This window comes from Symsagittifera roscoffensis, chromosome 1, assembly GCF_963678635.1.
Source record: "Symsagittifera roscoffensis chromosome 1, txSymRosc1.1, whole genome shotgun sequence".
Taxonomy (NCBI): domain Eukaryota; kingdom Metazoa; phylum Xenacoelomorpha; order Acoela; family Convolutidae; genus Symsagittifera; species Symsagittifera roscoffensis.
Window position 1 is genome coordinate 45,878,561 of NC_087062.1, and position 20,987 is coordinate 45,899,547.

The following is a 20,987-nucleotide window of genomic DNA, read 5'->3' on the forward strand; positions in this document are numbered from 1 at the left end:
ATGTTTCTTCTAATTTCCAAGAAAATTTAAAAAACATTTCAAATTTTTTTAACAAGTAGCAAAAAGTGTTTCAATTTTTTTAACAAGATGCGCAAAGTGTTTCGCTTTTTTGACAAAATGCAAAAAATGTTTCACTATTTTCGACAAGATGCGTAAAAAGTTTGACTTCTTTCGACAAAATACGAAAATTGTTTCAATTTTTTCGACAATATGCGAAAAATATTTCACTATTTTTGACAAGATGCGTAAAAGGTTTCACTTCTTTCGACAAAATACGAAAATTGTTTCAATTTTTTCGACAATATGCGAAAAATGTTTCACTTTTTTTGGCAAGATGAAAAAAACGTTTCAGTTTTTTTCTCAAGGTACGAAAAGTGTTTCACTTTTTTTTGAAAAAAAGCGAAAAATTTTTCAAGTTTTTTTGGACAATATGTGAAAACCATCAGGTATTTTCTACTTTTTTACAATTTTTCTAGTGTTTTTTCTAATATGTGCGCAAAAATAATCAATTTTTTTAATATGTGTGCAAGTTGGGAGCGCTAAAATTAATTTTTAAATGTTTTTCTATGATTTATCTTGAATTTCTCATCTATCTTCATAATTTAAAAAAATTGAAGAAATGAATTATTTACAAAGAACGAAAATATTACCAAACAACACTTTTTTACAAAAAAAAGAATCAAAGAGCTCTCGAGCAGCAGAATGGTTCTGGAGTCTCTCTATGAACGCAGAGCTGAACGAGGTTCCATCGCTGGTGGTTGTTGTGGAGGGGTGTTTTGAGTCGTCATTGTTTCTGAGAAACCCTCATCTTCATCTATTGTGATGGGGTTTTCGTTAGATCCTGCTTCCTCTGAAGGAAAGACGAAGTCGTCGACTGGTTGAGCCACGAACCTTGAATCAGGAATCTCGGGGTAGTTCTTTCCCACATGCTCAGCCAGTTCCTCCATCATTTTCATTTCTCCAAGTTGGTTCTCTATCATGGGTACTTGCGTCATATGATGTTCATTGAAATCCCTTCGCATCCTTTCTACCATGTGCCAGACTTGGATTAGGATGTCCATTTGTGCCAGAAAAACTCCGGTGACTGTTTCTCGCACTTTAGTTTGTACTAGATCAGGCGAAAATTCTACAGAGGACATAAGGTTGCTGTTTTGAACTGAGAAGATCATTTTGAGCAATTAGTTGAGTAGAAGAGTCAAAACAAAAAAGATTTTGTGCTGAGAGAGGAGGTAGCTGACGGTATATAAGTTGAAATTAAATGATTTAATGCTGAGAGAGGAGGTAGTTGATGGTAGTTTAGTTGAAATTAAAATGATTTTTATTTAGGAGTGAGGGGTACCTTCAACTCGAATATGCGGATTTAACCAATCAGAACTGATTTTCCATATTTAGATTGTAGTCGTGTCCAATCAGATTTCAGCTCTTTTTTATGGAATTTTTACATAACAGTCGTGTCCAATTGGAAACAAAGTTCCATTTTAGTACTTTTTACACATTGTCGTTTCCAAGCACAAAAATGTTCCTTTTGTTCTAGTTGTCGTGTATAATCAGACGACCCTTTTAACGACTTATAACTTTCAAAAACGAAAAGTATATACAAAAGCAATCGCAATAAGAAATGATCAAAAATTTTTTTGCTGTAAAAATAAAAAAAATTGCCGATATAAGCAACAAAAGAAAAAGAAATAGAACAAGTAGCATTTCCACAAATTTTTTCATCAAGTTAATTGAATTCGTTGTATGTAATCATCGCAAAATTGCTGCTGATTTTTGAATAGATAGTCAAGTTCTTTGATTATGATGTAAAGTTGGGATAATAACTCAAAGCTGATGAATTTTTCAAAGCAAGTCTCTGGAAATCTGATTCCAAACCGGTTCAAGCAGGATTTTGAGCTTTGAAAAATATTAAAGCAACGAAGGAATAAAGAACTTTGTTCGGCCATTTTTACAAGTTTGGGTGTCGATAAGGAATAAATAGAGTCTTTGATATATTATCGTACGACTTTCTGATTAATTTCAAATTCTAGAGAATAAACAAAATTTTTTTCCTCGTGATGTGTAATTCAGCTGTAAGTTTGAAGCTTTGATACGTAATTTGTGGATCAAAAGTAAGCTCTTCGATTGAGTAAATTTCTCTAAAGAGACCTTTACTTAGTCGGATAACTCTATTTTGTACAATAAAAACGTCCAAAAAATTGTGAAAAAAGTAAGAGTCAACATCTATTTTATCAATGAGAAAATCAAGTGGAGTTTTATCTTTTTTCTTTTAAATTTAGTCGAGGAAATTCAAATGTTTTTTCATAGACATTTTTCAAATAAAGATCAAAGTTTTTAAAAAAGGATAAACAGTTCACTTTTAGAAAATGCTGGATTCTGATTGGTTGATTTCCTACCAACAGAGTTACTAAAAGAATACTTAATTCTGATTGGTTGATTTTCTCTCAACAATAGTGATTAAAAATCATTTCAATCTGATTTTTTTTCACGTTGAAAGCAATCGCCCTATACTTTGTTTAACTACTTGAAAACATTTTCAAATATGTTCATCAATTCTAAGTACGTATAAATTATCTATTAACTTTTTTGGGATATTTTAAATCTCTCAATTTTGTTAGTGCCACGTCCTTTTGTTTAATTTTGGTACATGCTAAATCTCCCACTTTTGGTCAGATGATTTCACTGAACAGGAATGAGAAAGTGAAATGCGAGGACTGTAGTAAGATGTATGTTCGTGAAAATGCAGCCCGACATCGCAAGAATTGCGTGCGAGGAGTTATTTCTTGTCCGGAATGTAATTATTGTACTTAGAACCAGCAAGAAATGAATTTCCATACGAGCAAGAAGCACGTGGAGTCAACCCCAAAGTAAACAATGTGTGTATCGTGTGAGAAAAAATTTCCCAGCTATTATTCACTTCAACAGCATCGCAAGAAAGATCACGGGTTGAAAGCGTGGAAGACGAGTGATTCTGTTGCCGATTTGACTAAAATCTTGGAAAACGAGGAAGAAAGTGATTAGCTACGTAATGAGTTGAATGCCTGTCAACACTTCTTGACAGATACTGAGATGGAAAATGGACGCCACAACGTATTCAATTTTCAACTTCCAAAACTAGATCCTCATCTAGTTAATGAAAATCTGGATCAAATTTTTGAAAAACTTGATTGTGCAGAAAGAGTCAAGATTGCCTTGGGATTTGTGTTATGTAAAATAGAATCCGGCGAATACGGTTATTTCTACGCTCATGAAAATAACACACTCTTTGATAAATCTATGCTGCTTTGTACTAAAGCAGACTTGACGACTATACCGAACAAGGTAAATAAGCAAGATATCCTCAAAGTTTGTACACAAGAGAGACAAAAAACTAATTGGCGATTCAAGTTGATCACAAATAAGACCATTTTTGCCGCCCTACTGAAAAATGTACCCATGGGATGTCCAGATTCTGTGATTCTCGAACCAGTTCTGAGGAAAAACCATGTTACTTACTTGGTTTCGGATCAAAACACAAAACAACCATACAATGATAATTTGTGTTTGTTTCGAGCACTTGCAGTTCATTTGCCTGGAACAACTAGTCTTGAAACAGCCACCTCCATGATTTTTATTGTTTTCCTGAAAAAACGGATTGTGATTCGAAACAATTTCGTGGAATTTTGATGGATAATCTGCCAATAGAAACACATCTTTATCTTTTCGACATTGAAGATACCGACAAGGGAGATGAAGATTTCTTGAGTGAATTAGCTCGGAGAAGTATCGGTAAATACGAGAATACAGTAAAACTTCTACAATACAACAACCACATTATTCACGTCAATAACATCGACAATTTCTTCAGATGCTTCCGATGCTCAACTTGCGATATATTTTTCCACAAAGCAGACCACTTCATTTGATTTGTTGAAAGATCGAATCAAAAAAATGTACCATAAAAAGTTTACAATCTGTGAGAGACGTTGTTTGAAAAATTAGATGAGTATAGCAAAGAACAAACCTTATTCAAAAATATTGCTTTCAATCAATTTGCGTGCCATCCCAAGAGCTAAAACTGACAGAAACAATAACTTGGATTGGGACGCATGAACCCATATCAATGTCAATCTCGTCCAACTTGCTTAATAAACCCATATTTTTGTGCGACAAAGGTCCACAATCCCTCATTATTGACTTTGTGGCAAAATTGGAGTTGTTAGCGAAAAAAAAATAAAGCCGAAATGCGATCAAAGTTTTTAGAAATTGAAAATAACATCAAAAAGCGGCTACACACAATTTTCAGCATACTTAATGAATGAGGCAGTTTCAATAAAAGTGAAGCAAGAGAGTACGAAGACGAATGTATCGAAGACGAGGAAGAATCAGAATATTCCACTCACATTGTCAGGATTCAGAAAAATCAATTGATTGATTTGATGCAACATCTAGAGAGATACACCAATACTTTACCAGTATTTGGCTTCAACAGTGGTTGGTATGATATAAACCTCATTAAATCATTCCTTATTCCGTACCTTATCAACGAAGAAGAAATTGAACAATCAGTTATCAAGGAAGCAAACAATTTTGTTTCCTTCAAATTTGGAGATGTTCAGCTTCTGGACATTATGAAGTTTTTGGGTGGAGCTAATACGTTAGACTCTTTTCTAGAAGCTTACAAATCCTGTGAGATGAATTCAAATACTTTTCATACGAGTGGTTTGATACCCCCAACAAGCTTGATGAACAACAACTACCCTCGAATGATGACTTCTACAGCAAACTGAAGAATAGAAACCCTCTCGATAAAGAGTATGATGATTTTCAGAAGCTTCTCAATACTGAGTTAACTGAAGAGCAAGCCTTCAAAAAACTCGGGCTTAAAACCAAAGCACCTACGGGATTGGAAAACTACAACTATCTTGAATCTATCTGGGAACAGGAAAAGGTGGCAACAATTCGCGATTTTCTACAGTGGTATAACAACAAGGATGTTGTTCGTACTCTTAATGCTATGCAGAAAATGATTGAGTATTATCATGACAAAAGAATAGACAAGTTAAAGCACGGCTGCACACTAACGAATTTAACGAATATCTGTCTACACAAGTCAACCCACTATAAGTTGTACCCATTCCTTTGGAGTGATAGTGACTTGCTTGAAAAAGACGGGAAGATATGACAGGTGGTCCCTCAACTTTTTTCACTAGGAAAGTAGTAGCAAACGGAACGTTTGTTCGAAAATCAAATACATTATGTAAATCAATGATTGATATTGATGCTAGTCAACTCTATCTTTATACTACGCGTCAGGATATGCCCACAGGCATGCATACGAGTTGGGACTACAATAAAGAAACACAAAATTTCAAGGCAAGGCAAAATCGATTTCAAACGTTTGAAAATATGGTCAAGTCATACTTTCGAGCAACCAGACCGGAATGCAAAATTGAGAATTACTACACTACAGGATTACAGAAAAAAATTTATTGCTTCAGTGTTGATGGTTATTGCAACCATTGCTTGACTGTTTTTGAAGCGATGGGTTGTTATTTCCAATTTTGCCTTTTGAATCAAGCTAGACCCAGCATAACTGATGATGAAATCAAACGAGGAACGAAGAAAAGAGCAACGGATGAGCTTCAAAAAGGTTACATTTGAGAAAAAGGATACTCTATAGGAGAAATGTGCGAGTGTAAATGGTAGGATCAACTCAAAAACAAATTACACGTGAAAAATCACGTTAGAACTCACTTTCACTTCAAAAGGCCTCTCTCTTCCAATTCACTACAACAAAACATTAGAAACGAAACAATGTTCGGCTACGTGCAATGCGATCTGAGTGTTCCAGATAAGCTAAAAGCAAACTTTCCTAATTTCCCACCTATTTTTAAAAACATTGATGTTACCAGAAACGATATTGGGGAATATTTGAAGACTATGCCGTAGAAAAAGATTTGTTAAAACAACCACATTGAATGAATGTTGATATCGAGCTTCAAGTTGACCAACGGAAGACTTATCACACCACTTTTCAACTTTTACTTGGATCTTGGACTACAGTGTACAAAAATTCATCCATTTGTACAATATACACCGCGTAAAGTATTCAACAGTTTTGTTCAGTCGATTGTTGATATTAGGCGAACAGGTGATCAAAAGCCAATATCTGGTGTAGTAGCCGAAACAATGAACCTTCTATGAAATAGTTCCTACGGCTATCAAAAAATGGACAGATCAAAACATACACTGACAAAATATCTTGGAGACGAAAAAAACCATAAAGCTATCAATAAACAAATCTTCAAGAGACTCAATATCATAGGTAAAAAGTTTGTATTAAGTGGAGCTTATTAAATCTACTATAGAGCATCGTGAACCAGTTATAGTAGGATTTTTAAATTACAGTATGCCAAGTTGAGAATGTTTGAGCTGTATTATAACTTTTTCGATAAATATCGAGATGTCAAAAAATTGGAAGAACTTAAAATGGATACAGATTTCCTCTAGCGGCCCATTTCCTCTGTTCATTTTCAAAAAATTTTACACTTTTGCTCTCAAAAGCGGCCCATTATAGCTCAGCCTAATTTTTTTTTAGCTCTAAATGATTTGAGAAACATTTTATTTTTCTGACTAACAAAGAAAGCGAGGAACCATTATGCTCGGGGTGGTTTGTTTTGATCAGACCAATTTCACAAAACTCTGGTTCCTCGGTGGATAGATCTCTTGATCTGCATGAGCCCAGGCCGGTGTTCAGAACACTACAGTAACCTGCCACGAGTCTGATTAAAATGCTCAACTTATAGTTTAATTCCGGCGAATTATATCGCACTACAAAATCATTCCAAATTGAATTGAGGCAGGTAATTAATTTTAAAAATTCCATACACAACTCAATTTTTAACACCTAAAATTTGGTAATATCAGCCTTAAAATCGTAGGTTTTTCCGAACTTGTCAATTCCATGCCAATTAAATGGCGGTATGAATAATCAAAGTTTTGCCCTGATACGAGCAGCCTTCATCCGACTTTCAAAAAAAAGACGAAATAGTTTTTTTCTGCAGACCAATATGGACTTTACAAGTAGCCATTTTTACTGGATTTATTTTATATCTTTCGAAAATGTTGTTATCTTGAGTTAAAACATTTTTAATCTTGGGCAAAATAAATACCTTGTTTTTCTTTTTTGTAAGAGTAAGGGTGCTTAAACCTTGCCAGTGTGAGATGATTCAGAGGTGACAGGTTTAGAGTGTATCCAGAGGAAAAGGTTGTTGCGCTTCAAGAGCTTAGTTTCACTGCCGGAAATGTGCCTTTTTGCTATTGCTGTGCGACACAAAAGTTGTTCGAGCCTTTCTAATTATCTTTTAAAGGTTACGTATGGCAGAAACACATAAAATTTAAGAAAAGTTAGCGTGCGCCCAGAAAGACAATTTTGAGGAACTATTTTTTCAAAAAGGACCAAAAGCAATTTTTGCGCGTTTTCTGAAAATTACTCTAACCGTAAAAATCGACTTTTGTAAATCAATTTAAAGTTTCTTATCTAAAACTCTTAAACTCGATTTTGTTACCTTCCAAAGTTTTGATGACTTTCAGTGGAAAAATTCGAAGATTTGCCACTTTAAATTTGCAGGCTAAGGAATTTTGTTTTAGTTCATTTAATCCAATTTTTTCAAATCAGCACTATAATAGCTTGTTCAGAAATTCAGCACTGTAATAGCTAGTCCAGCACTATAATAGCTTGAGATCAGAAAAAAAATTGCGTGAACAAAAAACAATCCAATTCAATGAATTTTATCATCAAAATTCAACAACCCAAATATTTGTTGAGCGAGAGAAAAATTTAAAAACACGTTTTGAAAACACCTTGTGTCTAGACTTCTCTATGGTATAAAAAACGTTGTCTTAAATTTTTGAAGCATAAACTTGTTTAGGATGCCTTGTTTTTACCATAAAACCAAATTTAAAAGAAAAATAATTTTTTTTAAAACTTTACAAGCGCCGCATTTTTTTCAAAATTTGAAACGCGTTGGGAAAAGAAGAAACGCTTAGTTTCAATAACTTGAAGAAAAACAGAAAAACAGGAACAATTTACTTGATAATTAAATACTTAAACGCCAAAATATATATTTTGCATTGGCACTAGCATAGCATAGAAAGATCGAATCAAAAAAGTGTACCCCAAAAAAGTTTACAATCTGCGAGAGACGTTGTTTGAAAAAGTAGATGAGTATAGCAAAGAACAAACTTTATTCAAAAATAATGCTTTGAATCAATTTGTGTGCCATCCCAAGAACTAAAACCGACAGAAACAATAATTTGGATTGTGAAGCATGAGCCCATATCAGTGTCAATCTGGTCCAACTTGCCTAATAAACCCATATTTTTGTGCGACAAAGATCCACAATCCCTCATCATTGACTTTGTGGCAAAATTGGAGTTGTTAGCGAAAAAAATAAAGCCGAAATGCAATCAAAGTTTCTAGAAATTGAAAATAACATCAAAAAGCGGCTACACACAATTTTCAGCATACTTAATGAACGAGGAATCAATATGAGTTAAGCAAGAGAGTACAAAGACGAATGTATCGAAGATGAGGAAGAATCAGAATATTCCACTCACATTGTCAGGATTCAGAAAAATCAATTGATTGATTTGATGCAACATCTAGAGAGATACACCAATACACTACCAGTATTTGGCTTCAACAGTGGTCGGTATGATATAAACCTCATTAAATCATACCTTATTCCGTACCTTATCAACAAAAAAGAAAATGAACAATCAGTTATCAAGAAAGCAAACGATTTTGTTTCCTTCAAATTTGGAGATTTTCAGCTTCTGGACATTATGAAGTTTTTAATGACTTTTAAAGCAATTAACCATGCAGTCGCAACTTATGAACAAACCAAAAAAGGACTGAGCTGTTTTTACCCTAAACTGGAAGTTGTATGTGATGGAATACATACTTAACCTCTAAATTTGTAAGAGATTATGTAGTAAATTTGTATACGATGCTGTGAATTATTACATTTTCTCTGTAATTACCCTTTTTTTCCAAAATTCTTTTTAAACGCTACGTTTGGGTTAACAATATTTTGTTTTTGATTAAGGAAACATTTAGAATCTGGAACATTGCCAAAATCGAGCGCTATAATTTTTTTCTCGAAACATCATCTTACCATCTGAAACTCTGAAACCTATATGCTATTTTGTAACATTGGAAAATCTATTCCCACCTAATACATCAATAATATTTACCCATTAAAAACGCGCGCCAAAATTTTTTTGCAAAAAAACTAGACATTTCACACAAAATTCAAAAAATACCGCTTTTCTTACCATTCTTTTACCATCACTCAAACCATGAAAACTTATCAGTTTTTCTATCTATCCCTATCTCAATACACTGGGAAATTTATTCCTTATGTTTATCAATGGAATTTGAAGTTTTGTCATTGAGTGGTATTGTCACTCATTGACAAAACTTCAATTTCATTGATACATTCCACAGTGAACATTCAAAACAATGCGATCATTTAATTTGACAAAAAATAATTTAGTATTAATAGTGAATTGGTTTATTTAGTGAGTTGGTCTCTTCTCCGTGTTGTTCCATTCATTTATTCTCCGTGTTTTTCGTTTTTTTTTTTGGAGAAAAAAGATGCAGAAAATCAGTAAAAGTACTGATTGATTTTTTTATACTGAGTCAAATATTGGCATTGCCAAAATAAGTTTTTATTAAACTTTTCTTCACCAATAAAAGTATCATTTCTCTGAGTTCAAAAATTAAAGCTAATTTACCTGCAAATTTAGATAAATATTTCAGTAGTGATCAATTTTCGTAAAATTATGGCGGTTTAATGATTGCCATTTTGCCCAATTTGGGACAATTAGTGCTGTTAACGCCTAAGCAAAGATTTAACCCCCCCCCCAAAAATCAATTCAAGCTGAAATGAGGAAAGCTATTTGGCGTATTTATTTGGTTGCTGTTTACTAATTATATTACTTTATACTTTATATAGCTGGGAGGGCATGATTTTGAAGGAAAAAAAAACTTTTATTTTTTTCTCATTTTTTTTTGAAAATTTAGATCCTTGTTTTAAAGAAAACACAAAACTCCATCGACTCTAAAATCAGTCAAATCTTTCAAGTCTGTAATGATGTTGATTTTCAAGGATTTTTACGCTTTTGCTCTCAAAAGCGGCCCATTATAGCTCAGCCTGATTTTTTTTAGCTCTAAGTGATTTGAGAAACAGTTTATCTTTCTGACTAACGAAGAAACCGAGGAACCATTATGCTCGGGGTGGTTTGTTTTGATCAGACCAGTTTTACAAAACTCTGGTTCCTCGGTGGATAGATCTCTTGATCTGCATGGGCCCAGCCCGGTGGTTACAACACTACAGTAACCTACCACGAGTCTGATTAAAATGCTCAACTTATAGTTTACACGCGGCGAATTATATCGCACTACAAAATCATTCCAAATTGAATTGAGGCAGGTAATTAATTTGAAAAATTCCATACACAACTCAGTTTTTAACACCTAAAATTTGGTAATATCAGCCTTTAAATCGTAGGTTTTCCCGAAATTATCAATTCCATACCAATTAAATGGCGGTATGAATAATCAAGGTTTTGCCCTGATACGATCAGCCTTTATCCGACTTTCAAAAAAAAGACGAAATAGTTTTTTTCTGCAGACCAATATGGATTTTACAAGTAGCCATTTTTACTGGATTTATTTTATATCATTTGAAAGTTTTGTTATCTTGAGTTAAAATATTTTAAATCTTGGGCAAAAAAATTACCTTGTTTTTATTTTTTGTAAAAGTAAGGGTGCTTAAGCCTTGCCAGTGTGAGATGATTCAGAGGTGACAGGTTTAGAGTGTATCCAGAGGAAAAGGTTATGGCGCTTCAAGAACTTAGTTTCACTGCCGGAAATGTGCCTTTTTGCTATTGCTGTGCGACACAAAAATTGTTCGAGCATTTCTAATTATCTTTTAAAGGTTACGTATGGCAAAAACACATAAAATTTAAGAAAGGTTAGCGTGCGCCCAGAAAGACAATTTTGAGGAACTATTTTTTCAAAAAGGACCAAAAGCAATTTTTGCGCGTTTTCTGAAAATACTCTAACCGTAAAAATCGACTTTTGTAAATCAATTTAAAGTTTCTTATCTAAAACTCATAAACTCGATTTTGTTGACCTTCCAGAGTTTTGATGACTTTTAGTGGAAAAATTCGAAGATCTGCCACTTTTAATTTGCAAGCTTAAGAATTTTGTTTTAGTTCATTTTATCGCATTTTTTTTATATCAGCACTATAATAGCTTGTCCAGCACTATAATAGCTTGAGATTAGAGAAAAATTGCGTCAACAAAAAACAATCCAATCCAATGAATTAGTTCATCAAAAAAAATCAATAACCCAAATATTTGTTGAGCGAGAGAAAATTAAAAAAACACGTTTTGAAAACACCCTGTATCCAGACTCCTCTATGGTAGAAAAAGCGTTGTCTTATATTTTTGAAGCATAAACTTGTTTAAGATGCCTTGTTTTTGCCATAAAACCAAATTTAAAAGAAAAATAATTTTTTTTAAAACTTTACAAGCGCCGCATTTTTTTCAAAATTTGAAACGCGTTGGGAAAAGAAGAAACGCTTAGTTTCAAGAAATTGAAATTAAACGGTTCTTTTAATTGAAATTAAAAGGTTTTGTGCAAGAAAGGTCCACAAAACAGCAAGTCAGCGAGCAGAAAAACAGAAACAGTTTACTTGAAAACTAAATATTTAAACGCCAAAATATATATTTTGCATTGACATTAGCATAGCAAGTTTGGGTGTTTTGCAAGTGATCCTGAGTGAATAGATCTTGTCCTCGGCTGGAACAAAATCCTAGAAATTCGAAACCAAAAATGTAATTCGAAACCATTGGAAATCAAAAATGCATTGGAAACCACTGGAAATCAAAAAAATTGCAGAATGGAAATATATAGATCGAAACACGTTACAATAAGATTAAATTCAAAAACTAAAATTGAATTTAGATTTTGATCAGGGATAAAATAGCTGACATCTAAAGGCAAGGTAGGTTTTAGATACAATTGATTAGTGATGCTTGTTTTTGTTTCCATCGCCAAATGCAATTTGGCCGTTGAAGCAAAATCCATCAAATTGAGCTTGATTCCGCAGTCTAGTAGCCCAAGTTGCTTCAAAGTCAAGGCAAAATGCAAAACAAGGAGCTAAATTTCGCTTCCACCGGCAATGTGGAGTCCACCTCATTTGTCTTCGAAATTCACGTCAAAAAAGAGTTGTCGAAACTTTTTGTCCTTCATTTAATAATTGATATCACGAAAAAGAGCCTCAGAATGTTTTCTAGCGAGGGCTTCAAAAGTTTTCAGAGGAGAGTTTGGCGTCGTTATGGGTGTGGTTGATCTACAAAGAAGATTTTTGCTCGTAAAGTTTTTATTCTAAGAAAAAGGAAAAATAGGAGAACTCAATTCAAGTACCGTAATAACACATATTCAGCTTTGATTCAAGTATATTGAAAGCAAAGGTCGATCAGCGCATTCCATGACAATTTTTCAGCAGTGAATCGATTGTTAACAGAAAACTCTGAACTAACATTCTCAGTGCCAAAAATATTTATTTTTCGAAAGTAAATAAGAGCAAAAGTAGATAAAATTGAGAAACTCTCTTCGAAACTCTCTCGGAAAAGTGAAATTAATTTGACCACGGTTCAGACTTTCACAGAAAATGCGACAACTTTTGCTGTCCGAGATCAAATGTAAAACAAGTAAAGAAAAAACTTTTAAGTTTGCACTAAAGATCTAGAGGAATATTCAGGACTTTGCATTGAAGTGCGAGGAGCTTTTTTTTGCTAAAAATATTTTGAAAATTGGCTCCTTGAAATCAAATGTGAAAATACATCTTACATTCAATTATTATTTGCAATGTTTTTGGGATTTGAAAAAAGCCAACTTGGTCTTCCCCTGGATTAATTTATGCGCGCTTTTAAGATTTTATTCACATTGCGGAAAACGTAACGCGAATTACTTATGTGCGGCGAATTATCCCTCACTACAAATTCGTCCTTAATTTAATTGTGGCTGGTTAATTGGTCCCTGTAAATTTCGGCTTGATCATTGATGTTGTCCAAAATTTATACTTTTTCAAAAAAAATTCCCAAAAAATAATCGACCTTTTCCCTTTCCATTCTGCTTGTTTTTTTTTGCTATTATATGTTTCGAAGAACACTCACTACCTTTAATGGAGTGAAACTGCCACTCTAGTTGAAAACTGCCTGTTTGGCCGATTTGTGATAATTTGTGCTATTAACGCGTTAGCGGTAAATTTCATCCGTCTTAAGAATCGTTCCACATTGGATTGAGGCATCCTCCTTGGTATGTTTTATGTTTTGATATATACAAAATTCATGAATTTTTACCTTATATATCGTGAGGGGGAAAGGATTTTTCATTTTTTAAATTTCATGAATTAATTTAAATTAAAATACTCCATAGAAAAAAATGTAGTCAAAAAATTCAATGCTTTGCTTTGATCTGAGCAGTCTTATTGTCCTTTGAAATCATTTCATTTTTTAAAAGCAATTCATATGATGAAAAAAAAAATTTTAAAAAGGCCGACAAAACATGTCAACCTTGATACTGTTTTCGAACATAAATTGTGGCGAGCGTGGGAGTTTTCTTAGAGAATACAAAAAGAGAATAGTTTTTTTTTCAAATGCTTGTAACTTGTTTTTAAAATTTTTGTGGATTTGTTTGTTATTCGCTGGAATTTTTTTCAGAGCTCTCCCAAAACTTTACGAAGGATTTTTTTCGTTACTAATTTTTTTGCCACCAGCAAGCTTTTTTGAGCATTTATTGAGAGTTTTGACTAGAATGTTTTAGCTCTGACTTAAAAGAAGGGTTTAGAAGCCATTATTTAGCTAAGAAGTGACCGAACTTTCTTGCCTAAGTAGGCGCGAATTGATCATTTTTTTCAGTGGCATGTTTTCAAAAAAAGTAAAATAAACTTTTATTGCAGCTGACCAATTTTTAGAGAATCTGGTTAACAGTGCCGTTTATATGCAATTATGAGAAACTGCTGGCCAAAATATTGCATTTTTCTGCATACGCTCTCTCTAAAATTTTTAAAGGATGGCGTCAAATATTTATTTAGTTTCAGAGTCACTTGGCTGGAATGGATGTCGTTGAATAATTCCATAGTTAAAACCCTATAGATGGACAAGAAATCCTCTTAGAACTCCCCAAATCCTCTGCCCCCAAACATGCTACTTGACCTAAAATTTGGCAGGGAGACAATTTGTAACAGGCGACAAATCGTAACACGCGACAATTCGTAACCAGTGAAAACTCGTAACAAATCATTGGCAAGTATAATTCGCTCCGCTGTGCATGCATCTGATGTTGTCCAAAATTTATACTATTTCAAAAAAAATTCCCAAAAAATAATCGATTTTTTCCCTTTCCATTCTGCTTGTTTTTTTTTTTTGCTATTATATGTTTCGAAGAACACTCACTACCTTTAATGGAGTGAAACTGCCACTCTAGTTGAAAACTGCCTGTTTGGCCGATTTGGGATAATTTGTGCTATTAACGCGTTAGCGGTAAATTTCATCCGTCTTAAGAATCGTTCCAAATTGGATTGAGGCATCCTCCTTGGTATGTTTTATGTTTTGATATATACAAAATTCATGAATTTTTACCTTATATATCGTGAGGGGGAAAAGATTTTTTATTTTTTAAATTTCATGAATTAATTTAAATTAAAATACTCCATAGAAAAAAATGTAGTCAAAAAAATTCAATGCTTTGCTTTGATCTGAGCAGTCTTATTATCCTTTGAAATCATTTCATTTTTAAAAGCAATTCATATGATGAAAAAAGAAAATTTTAAAAAGTCCGACAAAACATGTCAACCTTGATACTGTTTTCGAACATAAATTGTGGCGAGCGTGGGAGTTTTCTTAGAGAATACAAAAAGAGAATAGTTTTTTTTCAAATGCTTGTAACTTGTTTTTAAGTTTTTTGTGGATTTGTTTATTATTCGCTGGAATTTTTTTCAGAGCTCTCCCAAAACTTTACGAAGAATTTTTTTCGTTACTAATTTCTTCGCCACCAGCAAGCTTTTTTGAGCATTGGTCAGAGTTTTGACTAGAATGTTTTAGCTCTGACTTAAAAGAAGGGTTTAGAAGCCATTATTTAGCTAAGAAGTGACCAAACTTTCTTGCCTAAGTAGGCGCGAATTGATCATTTTTTCAGTGGCATGTTTTCAAAAAAAAAGTAAAATAAACTTTTATTGCAGCTGACCAATTTTTAGAGAATCTGGTTAACAGTGCCGTTTATATGCAATTATGAGAAACTGCTGGCCAAAATATTGCATTTTTCTGCATACGCTCCCTCTAAAATTTTTATAGGATGGCGTCAAATATCTATTTAGTTTCAGAGTCACTTGGCTGGAATGGATGTCGTTGAATAATTCCATAGTTAAAACCCTATAGATGGACAAGAAATCCTCTTAGAACTCCCCAAATCCTCTGCCCCCAAACATGCTACTTGACCTAAAATTTGGCAGGGAGACAATTTGTAACAGGCGACAAATCGTAACACGCGACAATTCGTAACCAGTGAAAACTCGTAACAAGTCATTGGCAAGTATAATTCGCTCCGCTGTGCATGCATCTGATGTTGTCCAAAATTTATACTTTTTCAAAAAAAAAATTCCCAAAAAATAATCGATCTTTTCCCTTTCCATTCTGCTTGTTTTTTTTTGCTATTATATGTTTCGAAGAACACTCACTACCTTTAATGGAGTGAAACTGCCACTCTAGTTGAAAACTGCCTGTTTGGCCAATTTGGGATAATTTGTGCTATTAACGCGTTAGCGGTAAATTTCATCCGTCTTAAGAATCGTTCCAAATTGGATTGAGGCATCCTCCTTGGTATGTTTTATGTTTTGATATATACAAAATTCATGAATTTTTACCTTATATATCGTGAGGGGGAAAGGATTTTTCATTTTTTAAATTTCATGAATTAATTTAAATTAAAATACTCCATAGAAAAAAATGTAGTCAAAAAAATTCAATGCTTTGCTTTGATCTGAGCAGTCTTATTGTCCTTTGAAATCATTTCATTTTTTAAAAGCAATTCATATGATGAAAAAAGAAAATTTTAAAAAGTCCGACAAAACATGTCAACCTTGATACTGTTTTCGAACATAAATTGTGGCGAGCGTGGGAGTTTTCTTAGAGAATACAAAAAGAGAATAGTTTTTTTTCAAATGCTTGTAACTTGTTTTTAAGTTTTTTGTGGATTTGTTTATTATTCGCTGGAATTTTTTTCAGAACTCTCCCAAAACTTTACGAAGGATTTTTTTCGTTACTAATTTCTTCGCCACCAGCAAGCTTTTTTGAGCATTGGTCAGAGTTTTGACTAGAATGTTTTAGCTCTGACTTAAAAGAAGGGTTTAGAAGCCATTATTTAGCTAAGAAGTGACCAAACTTTCTTGCCTAAGTAGGCGCGAATTCATCATTTTTTTCAGTGCCATGTTTTCAAAAAAAAGTAAAATAAACTTTTATTGCAGCTGACCAATTTTTAGAGAATCTGGTTAACAGTGCCGTTTATATGCAATTATGAGAAACTGCTGGCCAAAATATTGCATTTTTCTGCATACGCTTCCTCTAAAATTTTTATAGGATGGCGTCAAATATCTATTTAGTTTCAGAGTCACTTGGCTGGAATGGATGTCGTTGAATAATTCCATAGTTAAAACCCTATAGATGGACAAGAAATCCTCTTAGAACTCCCCAAATCCTCTGCCCCCAAACATGCTACTTGACCTAAAATTTGGCAGGGAGACAATTTGTAACAGGCGACAAATCGTAACACGCGAAAATTCGTAACCAGTGAAAACTCGTAACAAGTCATTGGCAAGTATAATTCGCTCCGCTGTGCATGCATCTGACACGAGAGGAACACTGCGGATAAATCAGTGTTCGCAACTTAATTTACTGTTACGAATTGTCGCTCGCTACGAATTGTCGCCTTTTATGAGTTGTCGCCTCACGCTAACAATTGCATTTTTGTTCGAGTTCGATCAGCCAAACTAATTTGTTAATGCGCCAAACCATTGAGAAAAATTTTGAGTTTACTTGGCAATTATTGGATATAAGGAAATAGTACCCAAAAATGGATGGAGACCCTTTTCAAAAAAATGGCATACAAAACCGCCTTAACACGCTATTGGACAAGAGCAACAATTAATTTTTGGAAATTCAATATACAAAAAACATCTAAGATGCAAAAAACTTTGCACAAAAGTTGACTCGTACAGAACTTTTCTCACAATTTCAAGTCTGATCATACAATTGTCAAACACTCGCTTTTTCCAGCTTTGTACATATCTGTTTCACAGGTGATCACTTCTGCCGTTTGCAGACTATACCTGAGTCAGACCTGACTATACCTGGTCATAACAGAATTATATCTGGTCAGAGATGACTATATCTGATCAGACATGACAATACCTGAGTCAGACATGACTATAATTGGTCAGACATGACTTTATCTGGTCAGACATGACGTGTTTTCTGTACATAAAGGATATATATATATATATATATATATATATATATATATATGTTTTATTAGAAGTAAACCATTTTCTGTTCTGAAAAACAAAAAAAATGGTTTTTCTTATATTATTTTTTCAACAGAAATTGAAGTTTTCGTCAACTGTCTTGTTTTTCGATAAATATGACTCTTGAATTGTTAGCTGTTAACAGCGCCGTATTTTTTTCTTTTGATATACATCAGGCAACCTGGGATTGATTGATTGCAGGTTGCCGGCATGCTCTTTTACAACAATGAAGATTTTAGGAAATTTTTAAAAGCTACCTAAATCGATTCCCCCAGTTGTCTGGAATTGAATTACAGTGATTACGAAAATTCTTTTTTATGATTGATGCACATGCTGATAACCTGCAACCAACCAAACCCAAATAATATGAAATGAATATCTTCAAGAGCTGACTGTTATTTCAGATATTCCAGATTTTGTTCCGATTATTTTACTCTGAGTTCTAGTTTTGCTTCTTTTCAGAAACTTTCCATTATGAGTTTATCTAAACAACTTTTATCCTCTCTTTTATGCAATTATGAGAACGGTTTTATTGGAGCTTCATCATCGCAAAGAAAACCTCGTCAGTTAGAGCAGGCGGTGAGGGGATTAGATTAGTGGGTGTGGGGTAGTTTCACAAATTGCAGTGAAAATTCATTGAACCGCGGCAATATGCAAAAAAAACAATCCCATTAAATGATTTATATCATCAATTTTGTCGAGTTTTTGCTGCCAATGGCAGAACTTTCAATGGCTACTAGTTTCAACGGAAAAAACCAAGAGAAGATTGATGAAGCTTAAAGCAAACAATTAATTCTGATAAACTTGTTTCAGTTTGTTTCCGATTTTGATTGTCAACCGTCTATAATTGATCAGTTGATAAATTGAGTTTGGCCTACGGAGTTTTTAAAAAACACTTTTGATTATATTGGTCAGGTATAATCAGATCTCGTTTTGGTAAGAACTTGTACTATCAGGTCTGATCCTGCCTGGTCGAATTATGATCATGAAGTATGATCAGGTATGATCATATCTGCTCAAGGTTTGATCATGCAATTTCAGGCATGATAATGTCTGGTCCAGGTATGATCATGTAAAGTTAGGTAAGATCATGTCTGGTCCAGGTATGATCATGTAAAGTCAGGTATGATCATGTCTACTTCAGGTAATTGCAGACATGAGCAAGTCTGGCCCAGGTATGATCAGGCCTGTCCTAGGTGTATTTCAGATCTGATCATATCTGACTCAAGATCTGACTTTTTTCCATAGTTATCCTTTTTTTCCTAGTTCAGACATGTACAGGGAAAAAAGAGTCATTCCACAGGACTTGAATGTCTAGGTTTAAACGTAACTACAAATTTTAGTACGGGCTACCTGCATTTGCAAGATCTGTCAAAATGCTCATAATATTTGCAGCAGCTGATCCGTCCAATCCAGACAGAGGCTCGTCCAGAAACAAGATCCAGGGCTCCCTTAGTAGTTCCAACGCAATACTAAGTCGTGTCTTCTGACCAGTGGAGAGACCGCGGAATAATTCTCCGCCTATTCTCGTATCTTTACATGATTCCAGTCCAACTCTGGTCAGAACTCTTGCGACTTGTTGATACTTGTCAAACTATCCGCTTTTTTTCAATAACCCACACTCCACGCTCTAACTTCATCAAGTTGGGTAGACATGATACCCCTGATAACCAGAACTTGGATAGAACTCCTTTTGAGTTTTTTGATTGTAAGAAATGCTAGTCTCGGTCTTTTTCCTAGCAAAACATGTTTTTTATATTATTTCAAATGATTTTTGGCGTGTATCAAATTCGAAATTGTTGACAATATCTTATTAAATGAACGACTCTAAGTTAATTTATCTTAAAATGCTGATTTTGACGCTAGAAACCAGTTTGGGTAGCGATGGGTCACTGGAAAAGAAGTGGCCTTCGGCATGTTTCTCGGGATGCAGAGGCCAGCCGCAAACATCATTGTTTCCTGTACTGTGAAAATTTCGTAGAACACATCCTTATTGGCCACATAAGAGGTGTACGCTCGGAACTTCTGCAACAGAAATGTCACTCGAATTGAATTAGTTTTTGAGTTCCCCGACTTAAAAATGTTTTTTGACAAACATGAAAATTGGAATGGAGGCTGAAGAACACATGCTCTTTCAAATGTATTTACAAATCAACGAATTTGATTAGGTCAACACAGGCTGGCTTCTAAACAATATTAGATAAGACCGGCGCGACCCAATATAGGACATTCTAAATCGGTGCAACTAAGTATTAGAAAATTCAGAACGAGGCTACCAAATCTTAGCAATTCAAGACCAGCGCGACTTTAAAAAAATCGGCATGGCGCAAATTTGCCAATCCGACACCGGCGCAAAAGAAAACATAGTAACCGCAAAGGGCGAGACCAAAAACAAAGCGGCGCTGGCAAAGCTTTTTCTTAACTCGCACCAAAGTTGTTTTTGAGTCGTGCTGCCCAAGGCCGAATCGAAATTTTTTGAGTTTGTCGCAGATTCTGCACAAAAGACTTGAAAATGGTTTTTCAATTCTTGCTCTTTTGGAACACAGATTCAGACATGTTAAAACATTCCAAATATAAGCTGACTGAAATCAACCCACTATCGAATATACACATTGTCGCGGAACTATAACTTGAATGTAGATCTTGCGTTTTTTTTGTTATCCGCGACTGGTATAAAACTGGTATAAAACTATACGAAATTAGATTACAACTATCAGAAATGAGGATAAGACCAACAGCATTTGGGATAAAATCACCACCTACCGCGATGATTTTATCAGAAATTGGGAAACAACTATTAGAAATTGGGTTGAGTCGATGAGCTATTTAGGAAAAATCAACAACATTTGAGATGAATTCATTACTTATTGCGATAACCCATAAGCGATGGAGAGAATATTATTTCTAATTGTGATAAAAATCATAAGCAATAGGGGCAAAATTGTCCAAAACTATAAATAAATTATGGAAAATTGGAGCAAAACTGACAGTCAATGGATTAAGACTATCAGCATTGAGTTAAATTTATCAGCAATTGGGTTAAAGAGTATTAGCAACTGTGGTGAATCTTTAGACAATTAGGAGAAAACCAATATTAATTGAGACGAAACATCCACTACCTACCACAATAAACCCATCAGCAATTGGGATGAAATCATAGCCAATTGCGATGAAGCCACCAGCAGGAAGAATAAAACCAATACCGCTTTGAGTAAACTATCGCCTACTGCGATAAGCTTATCAGCGATTGGGATACAAACATTAGCAATTGTGATGAACCCATCAGTAATTAGGATCAAACCAAGGGCAGTTGGGATAAGATCATCTCCTTCAGTGAAATACGAACGCAA

The 20,987-nt window shown here is 34.2% G+C and overlaps 1 protein-coding gene across 1 annotated transcript in view; it reads right to left on the reverse strand.

The window, feature by feature from the left end:
* Positions 1–719: 719 nt before the first annotated feature.
* Positions 720–20,987, reverse strand: part of LOC134857596 (uncharacterized) — a 49,257-nt gene continuing 28,989 nt past the window's right edge. Inside the window, exons 2-4 of the mRNA XM_063873742.1 lie at positions 19,499–19,662; positions 18,991–19,193; positions 720–1,126 (exon numbers count right to left, since the gene is read on the reverse strand). Of these exons, the coding sequence (XP_063729812.1) occupies positions 720–1,126; positions 18,991–19,193; positions 19,499–19,662 (774 nt within the window). The remainder of the gene's footprint in view (positions 1,127–18,990; positions 19,194–19,498; positions 19,663–20,987) is intronic.